The 20,073-nt window shown below is 46.4% G+C and overlaps 1 protein-coding gene across 1 annotated transcript in view; it reads left to right on the top strand.

The window, feature by feature from the left end:
- The window catches only part of LOC125943397 (membrane metallo-endopeptidase-like 1), a 410,743-nt gene that overhangs the window by 382,963 nt on the left and 7,707 nt on the right, over window positions 1-20,073 (top strand). The window contains exon 7 of the mRNA XM_049662688.1: window positions 12,217-12,268. Coding sequence (XP_049518645.1) covers window positions 12,217-12,268 — 52 coding nt within the window. The remainder of the gene's footprint in view (window positions 1-12,216; window positions 12,269-20,073) is intronic.

Raw genomic sequence — 20,073 nt, forward strand, 5'->3', positions numbered from 1 at the left:
GACCACGACTATGAGGGCGCGTGATGGTCTCGACGGGGACAAGCGGATGCAAGATGACGAGATAAATGGTGTCGGTCTCACGAAGGGTCGGGGTGTTATACCGTTGACCGGGCGACCAGAGCTGCCGCGCTCTGGCGTGGAGAGAGAAGGCAGGCGTCTCGGCGGCACGGTCAGACGGCGGCGGTGTTCTTGCCAACCAGCTGGGCGTGGAACTCGGGCCCCTAGCCCGACCGCTCACGTTCTGCCCACGGGCGCAGACACTCGCCGGCCTCGGGCAGCCGTTCACGAACGGATGAAGTTTGGCAGGAAGCACCGTTCGGGTGAAGTCCTGGTGGCTCGGGTCTGGAACCCGATGGCACGTCTTCAACCCCCGGTCCGGTGGCCGACCTTCTCCTTCCATCGCTTCCTGGAACTCTCCCCCTTCTGCCAGCGTGCCTGGCTTTTCTGCCGCTCTGGCCGATTTTTTGTTTGCTCGTTGGCTGCTGGAAGCTTCGTGGTCTCTTCCTGTCTTTTTCTGTTATTTTTCTTCGTGCGCCGTGTGTACACGTGGAGTCCTTCAACGTTGTCGTCTTTCAATCCAGCACGGAATTAGCCCCAGTGCGCGCACTAGATGTCGTCTGCTTCTTATCGTCTCCAACCACCAAACCGTGTCACGCATTGCACACCACATAAGCCCAATTTCTTTACAAATTTTTCTGAGGGAAAACTGCCGCTCAGTACGGGACACATTCACGTACGCTCGGAACGCCTAATTCATTGTCCGTCCACGAGATTGCACTGTAATGTTTTATGGCACAGTTCACTCAGCATATCAAGGAAAACACTCAATGAGTTCCTGAAAGCTTAGGCTCAAACCAAAGTGCAATTCACTTAAAACGTTCAATTTGGTCCAGGGTCAAAAATCCATAAAACGCAACCGGGAATCTATGGTACCCTCAGGTCACCCTCACCCACATAAGGAGAACAGCATGTCTCTCCTGTTTTTGAGACGACGGCTGTGGTTCCAGTGTTACTGAAAATTGAATTTGCGACGCCGAAATTCTCTTGTTTCGGATGACCCGATTCATATTCTTGGCTGACTCACTGGCCTCGATCTGATCACCGTTACCAGCAGAATTGCCTTCCTGGACAGGAGGCTGCCTGACCTTCCCTTGAAACGAGGTTACCAAGTGGTCCTCACACAAGACAGGGACACTTGTTCCCGCTATAAATGATCTATGCTGTCTACCGAGTACATCTGTACTCATCCTTCCATCTTGGCCTCTCTGGCCTTCATGGACGCAGTCAGGCAAGCTCACCTCTTGAGGCAAGCCATTCGAGTGGTCCTCCAAACTGATGAGGACACTTGTTATCAATGCAAGTGACACACCGGAAGAGTGGGTGAGCGTTTCATCACTCGTCTCGCACTCTTCGAGGTCATTTGCAATGCGAATCTTTGCCCACTCAGTCGGGCTTTCTAGAGGTCTCTGTGCCTCTTTATTTGATGTGCTTTTTTCTGCACCGGTTCGCATGCGTACGTCCTTGCTGGTGGTGTCCTCTTCGAGATCACAGCCCATGCGCACCGTTGCCCAGCTTGTCGGGCTTTCTGAAGGCATCTGAGCCTCTATACCTGATGTGCTTATATTAGCACACGTGCGCAGACGTGCCTCGATTTTGTTAGACGCTCCCTGCTCCCTGCTCGCCGAGCTATCCTTGGCCTCCTTGAGGTTAATTTCAGGATCTAGGCTGGTACGTTTCCTGTTTATTTCTCTGCTGCCATCTGGTTGCGTGCGTATTTCTAACAAGAGCCCTTTCCGCCTCTGCAATCGTGAGGCGAATTGAATTATTTAATTATGGGGTTTTACGTGCCAAAACCACGATCTGATTATGAGGCACGCCGTAGTGGGGGACTCCGGAAATTTGGACCACCTGGGGTTCTTTAACGTGCACCTAAATCTAAATACACGGGTGTTTTCGCATTTCGCCCCCATCGAAATGCGGCCGCCGTGGCCGGGATTCGATCCCGCGACCTCGTGCTCAGCAGCCCAACACCATCAATCGTGAGGCGCAACTGCAACACATGTGCCTCGCGCTCAAGCTGATCTCGCTTCCCTTCTCGTTCTGCAGCCCTTTCCTTTCGTTGCGCAGCCCGTTCTTCTCGCTCCGCGGCGCGTTGTTCTAGCGCTCGCGCCTCCCGCTTGTCTAACCACGCCTTTAACTCCGCTCCTTCCAGCCCCATGCGCTCCGCTAAAGCTAACATGTCCCGCGTGCCAACCGCGTTTTCAAGCCGTTTAAAATATCCAAACGAAAGGCTTTGTCCTGTCGCTGCGCACGCCAATTTGTTCTGACAACGTGACTTTTCTCTTGAATTGATGCCGACGGTTCACTGAGGCAGAGCCTCCGAGAATCCAATTGAGGACAAAGCCGTTTGTTGGAAAACAGACACAAACTTTTAATACGACTAGAACGAGGAAAAAACATAAAAGAAACACTCAAAAAGACATCACGGCAAGAAACGCACTTAGGGCTTGGATGGCATTAGCAGTACACGAGTCCTGGCTGACCACGACTGTGAGGGCGCGTAATGGTTTCGACGGGGAGAAGCGGAGACAAGAGGACGAGATAAGTGGTGTCGATCTCACCAAGGGTTGGGGTGTTGGACCGTTGACCGGGCGACCAGAGCTGCCGCGCTCTTGCGTGGAGAGAGAAGGCAGGCGGCACGGCGGCACGGGCAGATGGCGGCGGCGTTCTGGCCTGGAAGCTGGGCGTGGAACTCGGGCCCGTAGCCCGACCGCTCCCATTCGGCCCACGGGCGCAGACGCTCGCCCGCCTCGGGCAGCAGTTCACGAACGGATGGAGTTTCGCAGGAGGCCACGGTCGAGTGAAGTCCTGGTAGCTCGGGTATGGAATCCGACGGCCCGTTTTCAAACCCCGGTCCGGTAGTTGACCTTCTCCTTTCGTCGCTTCCTGGAACTCTCCCCTCTTCTGCCAGCGTGCCTGGCTTTTCTGCTGCTCTGGCCGATTTTTCGTTTGCTCATTGGCTGCTTGAAGCTCCGTGTTCTCTTGCGATTGGATGTCTTTTTGTTATTTTTCTTCTGGCGCCGCGTGTTCACGTGCAGTTCTTCGACGTTGTCGTCTTTCAATCCAGCACGGAATTCGCCTCGACGCGCGCACTACATGTCGTCTGCTTCGTGTCGTCTCCAACCACAGCACCGTGACGCGCACTACACATCACAGTGGCCATTGGTTCACCGCAGTGGGTCAAGATCTTCGGCCAGACCTCCAGGGAGGTTAGTCTAATCTCTCGTAGGCTTAGCTCTCGAGTGCTGCAAACGATGGTGACAGGCCGAACTCGTCGTTAGGGTTAGCTGGGAGGACGCCGCTTACGAAGTTGAGAGTCAGGTAATTCGTGGAGCAAGAGACTCACAGTGTAGATTTGTGTGTCCACGTGTTCCACTCGACATAAGGAGTCAATTTATGCTGGTTGTGGCGACGTTGATGGCAATTATCCGGATGTTTAGCAATGTAGAGGCGGGAGCCCATGTGCAGTCCTGATCGAACGGCTTCTTCTACTGCCCAGACAAGGAAGACGTCAACTTCGTTTTCCGAACCCCAAGCGTGTACTCGCCAGAGCGGATGGCTCATATGTGATGGCATGTGCCAATATATAGGTACCTATGTTCTCGTTTTGCATATATATATATATATATTTATAATATATATATATATAATATATATATATATACTTTGCCGAGGAGAGCATATGTCGCCTTGAAAAAGACAAGTCAACTTGTCTAGACGTTTCCTCCTGCTTTCACCTTGCTCTCGTTTCGCTCATCATTAAGAAGCAAGCAGTTGGACCTGGGATGGTGCATGGCGCAAATATCCCTTCAAGAATTGAATAGCTTTGTTTGATTATGACAATTTTAGGCGCATTAGCTCGCAAAAATAAGTAGTCAGAGATGGTGGTGGCAATGTTCATCATCCATTATACTAATTCTACCGACTAGGTAGTTATTAAAAAAGTGAAATGGCAGCGGCAATGGGTGAACGACATTATTTTTTTAGGGTTGACGGTCATTAGTAATTTATCACACCAGTGTTGCGTGGCCGAGGTACTTGCAGGAAACACTAATCAGATGGGTTAGTACCTATCTGCTATAGAACGCAGTGGTTCAGAAATAAACGAATATGGCATGACACAGGCTGGGGCTATAGGGGCAGTAGTATGAGGCGTCCTCGGGGGACCCTTCATACTTCTATAGAGGAAGCAGATGACTGGATGTTATTTAGTATTGGCTTGGGCCGGTTTGTTACGAGCACTTTGATGCAGTTCAAAGTATGCTGGCGCAATTTTAGCTGGGGGAACTTTGCCTATAAGCGCTGGTGCGGTCCTTTACTGATACTGTTTGCGCCATCTAGGAAGATGGCATTGGTTTGAATGTTAAAGTCCAGATTACGCTCCAGTCTAAAAGTAAATTATTTTGTTTGGGTTTAGCCGGACAGTTTCTTGCGAAATTGTGAATGGTGAAATAGTGAAAAAAATTGTTGCAGTGTAGAAAGTACTTTACCTGCGCAAAATTGACGTGTTCGTGATTTTTCAGGGGTAGTTATTGAGATTGAGTGGTAGTTAAGGGCAGTTTCTGTTACCTGATTTGAAGGCTGGAAGAAACTTCCCTGATAAATATTACGTCATCTGTACTTAGAGGTTTTAGAAGAATCCTTTCTTTCTTTCCTTCTTTCTTTCTTCATCGCTTGCCGCTGGGTCATGCCTGCATATCCAATGCGGGTATTCACACGTCACTTAATTCTGACTACGCCGCCACCAAAATCTGTAAGGCAATACAAGCTTCGCCTGAAAAAGCAAGTTACGCTGAAAAATGTGCTTGATACTTTCAGAACCTTAGAGTAAATCTCATGAACGCCTGCCGCGGATGAGAGCTTTGTGCCACCTAGACTAAAATTCCGGCTTCGGAAAACATGATAGCGGACGTGGTAGATACAAACCCGCGTGGTTGAAGGAAAGGAGGCGTTTCTAGTTCAAGAGTGAAAACTAATGTAACCATTCCATTGTATGTAAGGTAGAAGAAAAAGAGGAAAGGTGGGGAGAGAAGAAGAGAAAGAACTTACAATAAACAAAGATGGCTGATTACTCATACTGATTATCCCAGTATGACAAGGTAGCCATCCTTGTTTATTGCAAGTTCTTTCGCTTCTTCTCTCCCTACCTTTCCTCGTCTTCTTATACCTTACATTGTAGATATTCCAATATTTTATTTCGGAGTCTATTTCGCGTTCATTATAGCTTAACGTGCCAGAGCTGGTTTGCATGGGATTCATTGCATCCGATAATTTCGTCTGATTACTTGTTAAAACTTTTGGCAACCAACAATAAAGAACCCTTGACCTTGCACACACGGTTGATTGTGTGGCTCATTTGGTGTAATACTAGGCTTAAGCGCAAAACTTTCGCGTTGTTTAGCCTCACTACGGAAATATTTTTTCTTGTTCTTTAGGCACTTTAAAGATTTGGTAAACCATTGCTCATGGTATTTTGCATGCACTGGGAATGTATGTATAAATATTTTAGCTATTTCAGCTAATTTCTGCTTAAAAATCAACCAATTAACGTAGAGATATTATGATTTATGGAGTGCGATTTGTGAACGCTGGTTTTATCTGAATCCATGCTTTAGCATCTTCACATACCTATCATTTCACACGAGTGTGTTACAATATCACCCTTTCATAGTGTTCTCCGTGTACCTGATAAAGCATTCGTTCGAAATCACAAGGCAGAACAAATATTCACATGTTTACAGGCGCATCAGCTCAACCGCAATGTTAGGGCAACAAACGACTCGGAAAAACTTTTTTTAAATATTTGTTACAGCTGAATGAAACGTCCATCATTTACAGATCTTTAGCTCCAGTTTTGAAATCAGCTTGTAGTTTTTTCTGATAGCTCATTTGGTAAATTTCTTGCACACCATGCATTTGCAAAAACGATGCATTTTTGTGCAAGCTAAGGCGAAAACAGTGAGCACAACAAATAACTAATGAAAGCTCATATTGCTCCCAATAAATAGTAGAATTCAATAAAGCAAAAAATATAGTGTAACATTTATGTTTTAGCTTCAAAAAAATTCCAACGCTCAGTTTCAGTTTTACTATTCTCAATGAAGAAGGTTTTGGAAATATCTTGCTAAATACATTTGTGGAAAACCCTCAAAGCTGTTCCTTGGAATTCACGACATGGTAAAGCACAAGCATGTCAAATTTAATTATGATCAGGCTACATGAAATGCACGCATTTTAGTGCACACACTCTAAAAATGCTACAAAATGAAGAAGTGAGAAAAACGCATTTGAAAGTTGAAAGTAAGGAATTGAAAGTCGCAGCGCTCAAAAAACGCGCCAAACGCATTTCTTTTTTATTATTTCTTGCGCCACAGCAGCTCGGGCAATCATGGTTATTGGGAGAATGAGGCTTGGCCGAGTTAGCTCCTCATGCGATCCGCAAAGGCTAGCGGCCGCGCTTTGTCGGCCGCGAGACGCTAGATAAGGGCGCACTTTCCGGCTTGTAACAACCACCTTGTGGTCTTTAAATGCAATTTTAACCCATTTCCAGTTGAGTGTCGGCTTTGATTTTTATTTTCATAACAGTGCAGATACAAACTTATTAAAAAAGTGGCAACGAAAAATTGATAATTAAAAAAACGTGTTTTTCGAGTAGCACCTCACCTTAATTGATTCTTTAGGTAAATTACGTTGGGGCGGGATAATATTCGAAGCTGTCGAATAATGAATCGAATTCTATCGGATTTCATTAGGTCTTCGAATCGAATAATCACTACTAGTAATGCGAACATTATTCGAATACTTTTCGAGAATTTCAAAATCTCAACTGTGCCCAAATAAACCTAAAATTTGAGTAAGACGTACGCTCCAATTTTACCCCGGCGGGCATTCTGTCGACATGAAACATGAGAACTTACCTAGTGGAGCAGACTTGGTCACTTAGGCACACCATTTATTCGTGCTCTCTGAAAAGTCCTGTGCTTGCGATGAGACTAGTTGTTTGCTACTAATGCTTAATTTGTAATTTTAATAGCATACTGTGTAATGACAGAAACTTGCTAATTTGAGAAATATTGGGATGTGAACATCGTTTTATAATAATTGCGATAATGGCAATTCATTATTCGAAAAATATTCGAAAACTGTTTGGTATTCGATTCGATTCGCTTCTGGCGCTCATCGATTCGTGTTCGATTCCGTCTCAAAAATCACTATTCGCACACCCCTAGATAAATGAGCGCAAGTTCTTCAAGCATAATATCTCCTCCATCTTTGCCTAAATCGACTCTTATTCCATCTTCTCCAGCAGCTTTCCTCCTAGTCATGTCTTTCAAGGCCCTTCTAACTTCATCGCTAGTTATAGAAGGAGCCTCTGTATCTTGTTCACCACTACTTTGAATGAAAGTAACTTGGCTGCTCTGGGTACTGTACAGGACAGTATAGAATTCTTGCGCTGCTTTTACAATGTCATCGAAATTGCTGATGATATTATCATGCTTATCTTTCAGTGCATACATCTTGTCGTGTCCTATGCCAAGGTGTCTTCCTTACTGATTTAATGCTGCGTCCATATTTTACGGCTTCCTCAATCTTTGTCACGTTATAATTTCGAATATCCCTTACTTTCTTTTTGTTGATCAGTTTTTACCGTTCAGCGAATTCTATCTGAGCTCTTGAGTTGGACACTTTCATGTTTTGTCGTTTCTTTATTAGGTCCTTTGTTTCTTGGGAAAGCTTACCTAGTGGTTTTCTTGGTACCTTACCTCCCACTTCAATTGCTGCTTCTGAGATCAACCTAGTTACGGTTTCATTCATTACCTCTATATTGTCTTTATCTTCCTTTTGTAAAGCTGCATATTTCTTTGCGAGCACCAGCCTAAATTGGTCTGCTTTTACCCTTACTGCCTCGAGGTTGGACTGTTTTCTCTTGATTAATTTCACTCTTTCTCTCTTCAAACAGAGATAAATCGTAGACCTCATTAACCTATGGTCACGGCACTGTACCTAACAGAACACTTCTATATCCTGCACTGCATCCTTTATACGCAATGCCACACAACTTCAAGTGTACCAGAGAGCGGGAAGAACGCCAACATTATACTAATCCATAAGAAGCGAGAAGTCAAAGAATTGAAGAATTATAGACCCTTTAGCTTGCTTTCAGTATTGTATAAAATATTCAAGATAATTTCCAATAGTATCAGGGCAACACTTGACTTCAGCCAACCAAGTGAACAGGCTGGCTTCAGGAAGAGATATTCTACGATGGATCATATCCATGTCATCAATCAGGTAATCGAGAAGTCTGCGGAGTAGAATCAACCTCTATATATGGCTTTCATAGATTATGAAAAGGCATTTGATTCAGTAGAGATACCAGCAGTCATAGAAGCATTGCGTAATCAAGGAGTACAGGAGGCATACGTGAATATCTTAGCAAACATCTACAAGGATTCCACAGCTACCTTGGTTCTACACATGAAAAGTAGAAAGTTACCTATAAAGAAAGGGGTCAGGCCAGGAGACACAATCTGTCTAATGCTATTCACTGCATGCTTAGAAGTATTCAAGCTCTCAGAGTGGGAAGGCTTAGGAGTGAGGATCAACGGCGAATATCTCAGCAACCTTCGGTTTGTAGATGACATTGTCCTATTGAGCAACAATGGAGACAAATTACACCAAATGATTAAGGACCTTAATTGAGAAAGTGTAAGAATTGGGTTGAAGATGAATATGCAGAAGACAAAGATAATGTTCAATAGCCTAGCAAGGGAACAAGAATTCAGGATCGCCAGTCAGCCTCTAGACTCTGTAAAGGAGTACGTTTATCTAGGTCAGTTACTCACAGGGGACCCTGATCATGAGAAAGAAATTTACAGACGAATAAATTTCGGTTGGAGTGCATACGGCAGGCATTGCCAAATCCTGACTGGGAGCTTACCTCTGTTGTTGAAAAAAAAAGTGTACAATCATTGCATTCTACCGGTGCTAAAATATGGGGCAGAAACTTGGAGGTTAACAAAGAAGCTCGAGAACAAATTAGGGACCGCACAACGAGCGATGGAACGAAAAATCTTAGGATTAGCGTTAAGAGACAGGAAGAGAGCGATGTGGATCAAAGTACAAACGGGGATAGCTTATGTTCTAGTTGACAGTAAGCGGTAGAAATGGAGCTGGGTAGGCCATGTAATGCGTAGGATGAATAACCGGTGGACCATTAGGGTTACATAATGGATACCAAGAGAAGGGAAAATTGCTCGAGTGGTTCCGATACTAAAACCGGGTAATACTCCTTTATCGTTAGATTCTTTCCGCCCTGTAAGCCAGACAAGTTGCGTTTGTAAACTTATGGAAAAGATGATTTATGCTAGGCTTCAATGGTGGCCAGAATACACCAACGCACTGCCCGAAAATATGGTGGGCTTCCGCAGGCGCCAGCGTACGATGGATGCAATACAAGATCTTGTTGCATACGTAGATCATGAGAGGAGCTGTGGAAGAATCACCATTGCAGTGTTTCTAGACATAAAGCGTACGTACTGCATGGGTTAATTCAGTTGGGCATAGTTGGGCGAACACTGAGATGAATTGCAGAATTGCTAAGAGACAGGAAAATCTGTATTGAAACTGCTGATGGCACAAGCACAGAGCATAAAGTGAATCAAGGCGTTCCACAAGGTAGTGTACTCAGTCAATTTTTATTTAACTGTGTTATGGCTGAATTACCCCATATCTTGCATGCTACCTTGAATTCTTCACTATATGCAGACGTCTTGTGCATATGGGCTTCTGACACGAGTACTCAAGTCGTTCAGCAAAAGTTACAAGCTGGCCTAACAGTGATTAATAATTTTTGGAAAAGTAGAGGTATGATTATTTCACTTGAGAATACTGCTGTATTTCCTTTTACAAGGAAATGCCTCAAGAGATTCCAACTTGTGCTAGACTCTCAGCGTTTGCAACTTGTGCAACAACACAAGTTCTTAGGTATTATTATAGACAGACGGTTATCATGGGCTCCCCAAATAAAAGCATTAGAGGAGAAAGTCAACTCCCTAATCAACATTCTTCGTCGATTTGTTGGAGATGGGGTAGTTGACCCTCTTCTTTATTACGCATTCACTCGGCGATCATTAGACAAAGAATAGCATACTCTGCTCCTGTACTACATGGAATATCCCGTAATCTAGAGGAAACCATTAAAAGATTAATGGCCAGAAGCCTTCGCATATGTCTTGGTGTTCCCCGTGCATCTGCCAGTGCTTTTGTAATTGGTGAGTCCCGCGAACCAACTTTTCATGCACTAAGATTTACGGAAACTTGTCGTCACTTTTTTTTCGTTTGGCAACACAACACGCTAATCATCCATTATGCCAAAACCTTCAAGGTAGAACCGCTGCACGCATACATAATGAAATTCGGCGGTGCAAAAACTTACTACCTGCTTACGAAACTGGCCTGCATGCGCAACTCATCCCCCATGGCGACTTGCAATTCCAGAAATAGTCACTTCAATTCCTGGAGTAGGTCGTAAATGTTATATGCCCGTAGTTGCGATAAAGCAATTAACTTTATCACATCTTTACACTAACTACGTAGATCGCATTCACGTATATACCGATGGATCATGCTGGAAACAAAGCTCTACATCAGCGTTTTATATACCTACATACCAAGAGAAAAGATCTTATTAGCTTTGCCAGTTCACAACGTCCACAATGGCAGAACTTTACGCAATACTTTCTGCTTTACGTTACATATGTCAGCATTCAGGACCTCTTCGCTGGGTAGTTCTGAATGATTCGGAAACCTCATTGCTGAGCCTAAATGAAATCAGCTTAAGAAAAAGAAACAGCACATTGGCATATGAAATACAGTAGACATACGCCATAGCGAAAGATCTGCAACACGACAAAACTTTCCAGTGGATTCCAAGTCGATGTGAAATCATAGGAAATGTAACGGCTGATCAAATGGCACGTGAGCCTCATCAAAAGAATGAATTATCACTAGTTCCTCTAGCAATGAGTGATGCGCGTTGTTTATTCAACAAACTATGCGGTAAATTGTCCAAGGAAACTTGGTTCATAAATGATGCACAGAAACTCGAATATATAATGTTGATCCTGGAATAAAATTCAATATTCCGTTTAAAATTAACCGGTCGGTTGAAACAACAGTACATAGGCTTCGGCTAGGCACTGCCTATACTAAAAGTTTCCTGTATATAGGATAAGAAAAACTAATAGTGCTACATGCTCATGTGTAGAGGCTGAAGAAGACATAGAACACCTTCTTCTACGCTGTAAAAAACATGATGCTCCCCGTAAGAAGCTATCAGAAAAACTACGTGGCTTGGATAGACGACCACTATCCGTAGGAAAAATTTTGGGTCCATGGCCGACAGAAAAACTACAAAACATCGCTGCGCGCGCCTTGGTACAATTTTTTGAGGAATCAAAAATATAACAAGAATACAATGTCAGATATTAGTTATTGCTGGCATTGTTATTATTAGCAGGTACTCTTGATTACATGTTTACTGTGTCTTCGTGTTCATGTGGCATTTGTGTCTGCGCACAAGACTGTTGTATTTAGAGCACGGCATTCAAGAGGGACCTAATTCGCAAGTGCCCAACATCATCTTTGTGAACTTGGTTTTGAGAACATTTATGCTTTGTGAACTCATGTGTTGTGTGTGAACACTTCAGTTTTGTGAGTATTTATGTTATGTGAACTCTTCTGTAGTGCGAACATTTATTTACATTTCAGTTACGATTTTGTACGTGAATGTTCGTACATGTGGTTATTAGTCCAGTTTTGTGAGTTTTGACACCATTCCGAGGACAACTATCATGCAAGAGAAGAGGAGTAGCCGGCGCTACATATAGGCACCAACCTCTCCTTAAATACATTTAATTAAAAAAAAGGGAAGCGCAGTCGAGGTCGGCAGAAAACCAGATGGGATGATGAAGTTAGGAAATTTGCAGGCGCGAGTTGGAATGCACTAGCGCAAGACAGGGGTAATTGGAGATCACAGGAAGAGGCCTTCGTCCTGAAGTGGACATAAAAATATAGGCTGATGATGATGATGATGAAATAAATGACGTGTTTTCTACGCTTGTCGGAAAATTGCAGCTGATGTTTTCATTTCAGAAATACCTTGGGCAATGTTCTCTCCTCCATTTTTCCAGCGAGGACTTCCTCGGTAAGATATACTCTGTCTGCATATATTTTTGTGAGATTAGGTGAAGTCACGAATGTAGAATGGTCAAGAATCTGATCGATGGTGACGCCCGGCTTTCATGGCGCAATGTGTCACTAAATTGTGGCTTCTGGAGAGAAAAAAAGGCCGGGTTTCTTTTGGTGACTCAAATATCGTACGGAGATTTCGCTATATGAGATTTAAGGAGCTGCACTTGCTGAGTACAGTTAGTTGAAAAGTTAGAAGTGGGCTAATTGGTTTGTTTTTATACTGCGAAAGGTGCATTCATATGCCTGAAAAATTAGTTTTTGTAAAGTTAACTATTTTTCCACAAAAATATATATTTTTACTTTAGCAATGTAACGAACGCACTATGCGTTGCTTCGTCATTTCTAACTGTTCCTTGGGTGATCAATATATTGCGATTAAACACTTTACACGAATCTATAGTTGTTTACACGTTTAGGCGTGGTTTATAACAGCTCGACGCTCAGAACTTTGACATATGTATAGCGGTTCTTGAAGTTTGGCTAAGAACAACGGTACCTCTAGAATTAGAAAAAAATATAGAAGTCGCCCTATGCTGCACGTTTTGTTTAATGCAAGAAATTTAACATTTTTGCGTTTGGTAAAAGCAGCCAGGATTTCCATGTGCCCTTGAATCAGAAACGTGCACGTTGCCTTCACGAACACCAGCTTGAAAAAGAACGCTGGCAGCGCATATTCACGAATGTCTACAGTTCCTTTCGACAGACACAGTCACCTTCGTGTCTTTCCCCGCAGAGGTATCTGCTTCAGCAGGCGTTTGGTGTGTTGCAACATCTTGCACTGGCTTAGGACCCTCCTGCGTCTACCCGTTCCTGGCTTAGCCGTGCCAGGGGAAAAGAGGATTCTGGGGGTTGAGTCGATGCTGAAGGCTTGGACCTTTAAGTCAACCTGGCAGAACAAACACACTGCTTTGGGGTTCGCTTCATGCTTCCTCGGGCTGACTCTTCAGGGGAGAAGGTTCGCTGCCCTTTCGTGTCCACCTCTATAAACAAATGTGTGGTCTGACGACATGTCGTCGTCCTCCCAAACAGTAGCGCGCGTCGTCCGTATGGAAACAAAGCGCTGCATGGCGGCTGTTCTGAATAGCGCCCACGTGCGACCCATGCTCTGCCTCTCCCAATTAGCGAGGCTGTCGCGCCTCACTTCGCTCCGTTTGCAATGCGCCGCACGACACATATTGTCCGCGCCACCTACACTACTCACAACTTTCTCTTGCTAATAAACACTGGGTATCCAGGTAATCATATAACAAAATATTGACACGCGAAACGAAAACACGTATAGAGCTTCGCTCAAATTTCGCATTATGGAGTATTGTTCTCGTCGGTGAATTTTTTGCCTCCGATCTTCTATGCTGCAAGGTTTAGCTTTTTGCCAAATTAACAACGCAGGCTATTAATGCGTAGCATTGTTTGGTTAGGTTCCCGGGGTCATTTCCGGCCGCGTTCTGTTCAGCCCTCCGTTTGGCGTTCCTAGAACCCCGTACAGCCATCTAGGATTGAATGGATGAATTAGTGGGAATACAGAAACTTAAGTACGCTTAACGACCCCTACTCGTGGGCACACGAACCCCCGAATTGATATTAGGTCAGCCAGCAAGGAAATCATGGTATGTACATATATTTGCCTAAACTTCGCCTGTCTGGCTTCAAACAGCTTTGTACCTCATCATTTACGCTTATGACTGCTTAAGGGAACAGGGTTGGGAAAACTTTCTAATAAAATCAATTTTTGTTTGTTAGAGATTTGGAACCCTTTCCTAAACAATGCTGACTGTGTAATTTATGCGTGCGCAATTTATTTATCCGGAAAATGACCGTTTTCGAAACCGAGGTGGTGTCCGGCCCCGCCATTTTTACACATATACATAATTTGTACTTCTCTTGTGCTGAAAAATATCAGAAAGGAAAACGCAGGCTTTCTCTAGGTTTAGCGGAATGGTTATTTCTCGTCTGGCACAACAAAAAGCTAAAGTATTATTGCGCAACAAAAGGGCATGGACGGCAGAGAAGAACACACACACCAAGGGCAAGGTGTATGTGTTCACACACACTACCAACAAAATTCTGCCTAGCGTGTCATTTTTAGCAAGGTCCTTAGACGCTGCCGGTATCACTTCAAGGCCAATCATCTCAAAAGATAAATTGTTGCACGGTTTGACCTATTTTCTCTGACACCACAAAAGCTATAAGCTATATTTTTCCCACTACCAAGACAACACAAGGGAGAACGACAAGGTTTACTGAACTAGAATATGAAAATTATTGCAGGCCTGACAAGCTTTTTATTGTCCATTGTGGCTTGAAAATTGGGAGGGTCCACTAAAAGCAACATCAGAAACGAACTGAATTACACATAACAGTAATTTTAGTTCAGTAACGAGAACACAGATATCTGAATACAATGATACCAACATGAATCCTTTAAGCCTAGCAGATTCCGAGAAAAAGGGTCACATACATAGGCTAAAATACATATGACGTATAGGGCCTAAACTGTTCCCGTAAGTGTGGGAATGCGAAAGCATGGGCGCTATAACGTAAAATAATTCCACTGTTTTGATTCCAAACTCCCGACGTCAAATTTAAGTAACAACCGACGCAAGCAACGGGCGGTGAACCGCAGCGTTGTCTGAACAACCCAATCAAACACTTTCCTCGTTTATAGGAGTTCACCTTTGTTCGCTTTGAAAACCATTAACATTGTCTACACTCAGAGGTTTTAAGTGCGAATGCACTTCTTAAAGGTGGATTCACACGACCGGACGGAGGAGGAATTTTCGCAGCGGATGGCGTATCACGTGACGCGCACGTCATCAAAACGTGCCGCCCTCGCCTAGTCCGGGCTCCTCCGCTCGCTGTCCGGATTGAAAATGCTCGCCGGTATTTCCATCCGTCCGTTTGGCGGTCGTCTGACCTCAATTTAGCGTTGTCAGCGTCAAATCTGATAACATCGGACGCATTGGCGTGGCTACGATGGCGTGTTATCGGCTTGGAGCCACGTGTGATTTCGTTGTGCAGCAGTGACCGCGTGTCTTTTGTTGTGATGTAGCGGGAAAGGCGAGTCGTGGTTGCGCGCGCACTTCTTTTTACTCAAACCGCGCAGCCTGCGTGACTTCAACATGAGTGAGGTGCACAAAAAAAAAGAAAAAAACGCTAAGTGACGAGGCAACCGTCACTCTTTTGGTTCTTGTTGAGGGATTCATAGCACTATGGAATATAGGGCACGCCGAGTATGCAAACGCGCAGCTGCTAATAAACGTTGGAGTCGAGAGTAAGCACGCGGATTCCGCAAAAGGAGGTCCGGCTGTGCGAATGCGACCTAACTCGGCTGCGCCGGATTCAAGTGCTGACGTCACTGTTTGTCCGCGGAGCAGGCGGGATTTTGCCCTCGCGTGTGTATCCACCTTAAGCGACCCCGAAAACTCCGCCGGCATCCGCGCTCCTCCTCCTCTCTCCTAGCAACGGCGCGAGGAGCGGAGAGGAGCGTCTGTAGCAACGGCGCAGCGACGTCACGCCCCACGTGACTGCGCGCGCTCCGCCCTCCGCTCCGTGGCTGCGCGCGCCCCGCGCCGGCTCCGCACCGCTCTCCGCGCCGTGACGTCACGGCGCGTTGTGCAGCTGGCGCCTCCGCGCCGTGGCTGCGCGCGCCGCGCCGGCTCCTCGCACCCTCTCCGCGCCGTGACGTCACGGCGCCATGCAGCTGGTGTGCCTCTCCCCCCGTTAGGTTTGCACTCACCCTCGGCCGCCGCCTCTCCCCTCGCGCTGACAGCTCCCTCCTCGCCCGGTAACAGCCCCTCGTGTGCGTACTCTCCCCACCGCTCACCCCCTCTCCAACCGCCTGGCGTGTTTCGCTCCGCCGTCACGTGTTGTGTGTGTGGCGCCGGCGCGTCAGTCGTGCTCTCTCGCTGCCGTCTCCTTCCCTCGGCTCTGCAGTTTAGTCGCGCGCGCCCCCTCATAGCATCACCCCGTGCTTGGCACTTCCTCATACTCCCCTTCGGGGAAATGCGGTTTTTCTTATCTAATTGGCGGACAAGAGGCTAGGAGCACGCTATAGTGGAGAGGGTGGCGATGGACCAAGCCAGAACAAGGAAAATAGATAACCGCATGAAAAGGGTGGTTCCGGCTTCTCCGATTGGTCCGCTTCGCATTACTTAGCTTGCAGTGGCTGGTCGAAAATCGCGGTCGCGTGCAACGGAAGGATGAGAATGCCGCCAAAACGGATCCTCAGCATGGAAGAGTTGGCAGAGCAATGTCGTATGCATGCCGAAAGGGCTCGATCATTTTACTGCCACGCAAAAAGGTTTATCATGCGCAAATAAATACATGCTCACCGGCAGGTACGAGTAGCGAGGACCTGAGCGATCGGTGGGCAGCCATCTTCTATTCCTTTCGGAAAGGGGCAGACTGTGGCTATTAAGAAACATTTTCAGTTTTGTTCGGCAGATAAATGCATTTTTTCGCGTACACGTCACTTTTACGTAGTCAGTTTTCGTGGTTGTGTGAGGTCGCGTGACAGACAAGCGAAGTGGGCCTAGCCAGAAAAGGTTATATCAGATGGGGAGCTATCGCGGTTTTCGTGACGTCGCGTGACAGACAGGTGAAGTTGTGAGTGGCCAGAAAATGTTTTCACCAATCGTGGAGGCTGATTGCAGAAATTAGAATCAAAACAATTTGGAATCAGTTTACGTTATAGCACCCCATTATAGCGTTTGTAGGCCTCCGAACGTCATGAAGGCGCTCATTTTATGCACTCCTGACGTGGCGCCACCTCCTCCCCCTCGGTTGCGCCATCACGTGCCCAATGACGTGCGCATAAGGCACACCTTTAGTCAGCCATGATCGTAGAGCCGCCGTGGCGTCGGGGAAGCCTGCTGGTCCGCGCCCCGGAAGTCCGGATTCTGATCCCACGCAGACCGAAATGTACCAAATTTTATTTTCAAATAAATAAATTTACGTTGTTTACAGGAACATCCCTGAGAAATATGACGACAGTCTGAGCCTTTTTTCATATTTTTACTCTTTGCGGCGTCGGGCATTTTTGGTACCATGTTTCGGTGACGTCCACGCCGACGGATAATGGCGTAAGGTGCATGCAGTTCTTTTGCATAATTAAATAAATATCATAAGAATTGTCCGATGGCAGTACTCGAACATACCACGTCTAGTACAGACACCCGCTATTGAAACCATTACTCCACGGACGCATGCATCGACAAGCGGCATAGAACAGGATTTATCACAGGCAAGCGAGCGCGTGAAGTCGCTTGGCGCGTTTTGACTTGGCCTTAACTAGACCACGGCCGCTGGATCCAGCGACCGTGTCTAGACTCACTTAGAACACACACCAGAGCTTGCGCGGGATGAAACGCGCCATAATGCGTTTGCAGGCAACCACAGAATTGCATCTGCAAGAAACGGGACACTCTTCTTAACAGGACTGATTCTCATTCAGGGGAGCGTGTCGGCGGTTAATTATGGGAGAAAGAAAAGCAATACAACAATTTTTCATTTATCAAACGCAAGATTGGTTTTAACGAGCTTACAGGGGATATCGTAATTGTGTGCATGGTATTTTATGGAGTTGCTGATCTCTGAAAGTATGACTTTCTGAAATATCGCTGTCGAAGGTTATGCTCACGCAATACCGTGAATAGCCATCGTGAGACGGGTTCTGTCGCAATTTTCTATCTATCTATCTATCTATCTATCTATCTATCTATCTATCTATCTATCTATCTATCTATCTATCTCTCTATCTATCTATCTATCTATCTATCTGTCCACCTATCTTTACTCTTACGCTGACCCAGTGGCCCAAGTTGTCTGCCAGCTTGGGCCACAGGGTATGTGCTCCTGGTTGTGATCCATGGTGGTGGTTATATTGTCATTCCAGTTTCGTGATGTGACTCTCCACATGCTGTCGCTGTCGCGCCTTCTATACCGACCCAGTGCCCAAGTTATTATTGCGATAGCAATTATATGGACACTTCAACCGGATTTCTGCCGTCGGCGTCGCCGTCGCCGTCGCCGTCGCCGTCGTCGTCGCCGTCGCCGTCGCCGTCGCCGTGAGGTTCCGTATAGATAAAATCTTCACCGCGCGCCGTATGCCCGAGCGCAAGCGTGCTGGGACGCACGCTATCACGGAGAGCGAACGCACTCAATCCCCCACGCGCAAGCAACGAAGCGGGAAGCCAGCGCCGGAGAGAGCGGGGGGGGGGGGGGGGCACTTCTACTGTGCCAACAACCGCCCTCGTCGCTCGGCCGCACGGTCTCTTATCTCTCCCGCGCGCAAGCAAGGAAGCGGGAAGCCAGCGCCGGAGGAAGCGGGGGGGGGGGGGGGCGCACTTTTCTTCTGCCAACAACCGCGCTCGTCGCTCGCCGCACCGTCTCTTATCTCCACACGGCTCTGACCTTTATGAGCCGTGCATTCGCGGCTCATTTCCTGTTGAAGCGATAGACCGCACGTACCTTCGCCCGCAGCGGCGTATGCTTGCTGCCAGCGTTTTGACAGTCGTTGTCTGCAGTCATTCAGTGTGATCTCTTCATGTTTGTTTGTGCGCGCTCACACCACGCTTGTTCATTGAGTTAGTAATAGTCGGGTCACATTTTCCAACGCACGCTACACATGTAATGCTGCCCGGATCGGCAGTGCAGCGCTACAGGTGTGTCCCTTCGCACGCGCGCTGCCCACGGGAAGCGCTTCTCATCAACACCACCGTTTCACACGCGCCTTCTCGTGGTCATCGAGTCTCTCTTCATGTCGGTCTACTTACGCCGCAGCACACCTGCTTACTTAATCAGCTCATGTTTACTACAATTCATACTGTTACCAAAGCCGCTCACCTTACTTCGTATGACATTGCTGTGTTGCTATCGCATTCATTGCTTCGCCCTTAGGGCGAAACTGTGACATTTTTTTAATGGCTTCTGACACAAGGTATGTGCTCGTGGTCCTGATGCGGTTGTGCTCGTGGCGTCGTCATTCCAGCTTTGTCATCTGCATCTCGTCATGCATTCATCGTCGTGCCATTGTCATCATGCAGTCTTTATGATGCAGTCGTCTTCACGCCATTGTCATCATACAATCGTCTTCGTCCCAGTGTCCTCACGCAATCGTTATGTCATAGTCGCTATTGCGTCGTCGTCATGCATTTGTTGTCATTTCGTCGGCGTGATGTTTTCGCCGTAGTTCCCTCTCGTCATCACTATAGTACCGTCCTTTAATTTTCGTCTTCTTCGACCCATCGACGTCATTTCTTCCTCGTCATTCTATCCTAATCATGCTGTCGTCATTCAGTAATCGTTCGGCTGCCGTTGCAATGCAGTCGTCGTTATTGCGTTTTCTGACAGGCGCTATCGGGCATTCGTTGTCATCCGCAGAGATCTCTCCACGTGCTAGTTACGAGCACTCTCGCGAGGTATCCTACCAAGCGCCTCATCACACCGCCACTAGAAGAGTGCCAGCAACGCCTCGCGCATGCCGAGACAGCGCGTGTCTCTTGTGCACGCGCATGCGGCTGCGCATGTGCTCGGTCTGCAGACACGGTTGATGTGGAACGGGATCCTGTTAACTCTGCTTGCCAATTGTGTGAATGTGTTTTAGTCTTGAGTTTCTGGGCACAAGTTCGCCCACAATAAACCAGTTTGTTTAGTGTGCTTCATTGAAGAGCGCTATAATATGACTCTGGCCATGCCATCGTTATTATGCATTGTTGTGATCACTAGTCGTTATCCCAATTACCGAAATTGTTTTCATGT

Source organism: Dermacentor silvarum, chromosome 2 (genome assembly GCF_013339745.2).
Source record: "Dermacentor silvarum isolate Dsil-2018 chromosome 2, BIME_Dsil_1.4, whole genome shotgun sequence".
Classification (NCBI taxonomy): domain Eukaryota; kingdom Metazoa; phylum Arthropoda; class Arachnida; order Ixodida; family Ixodidae; genus Dermacentor; species Dermacentor silvarum.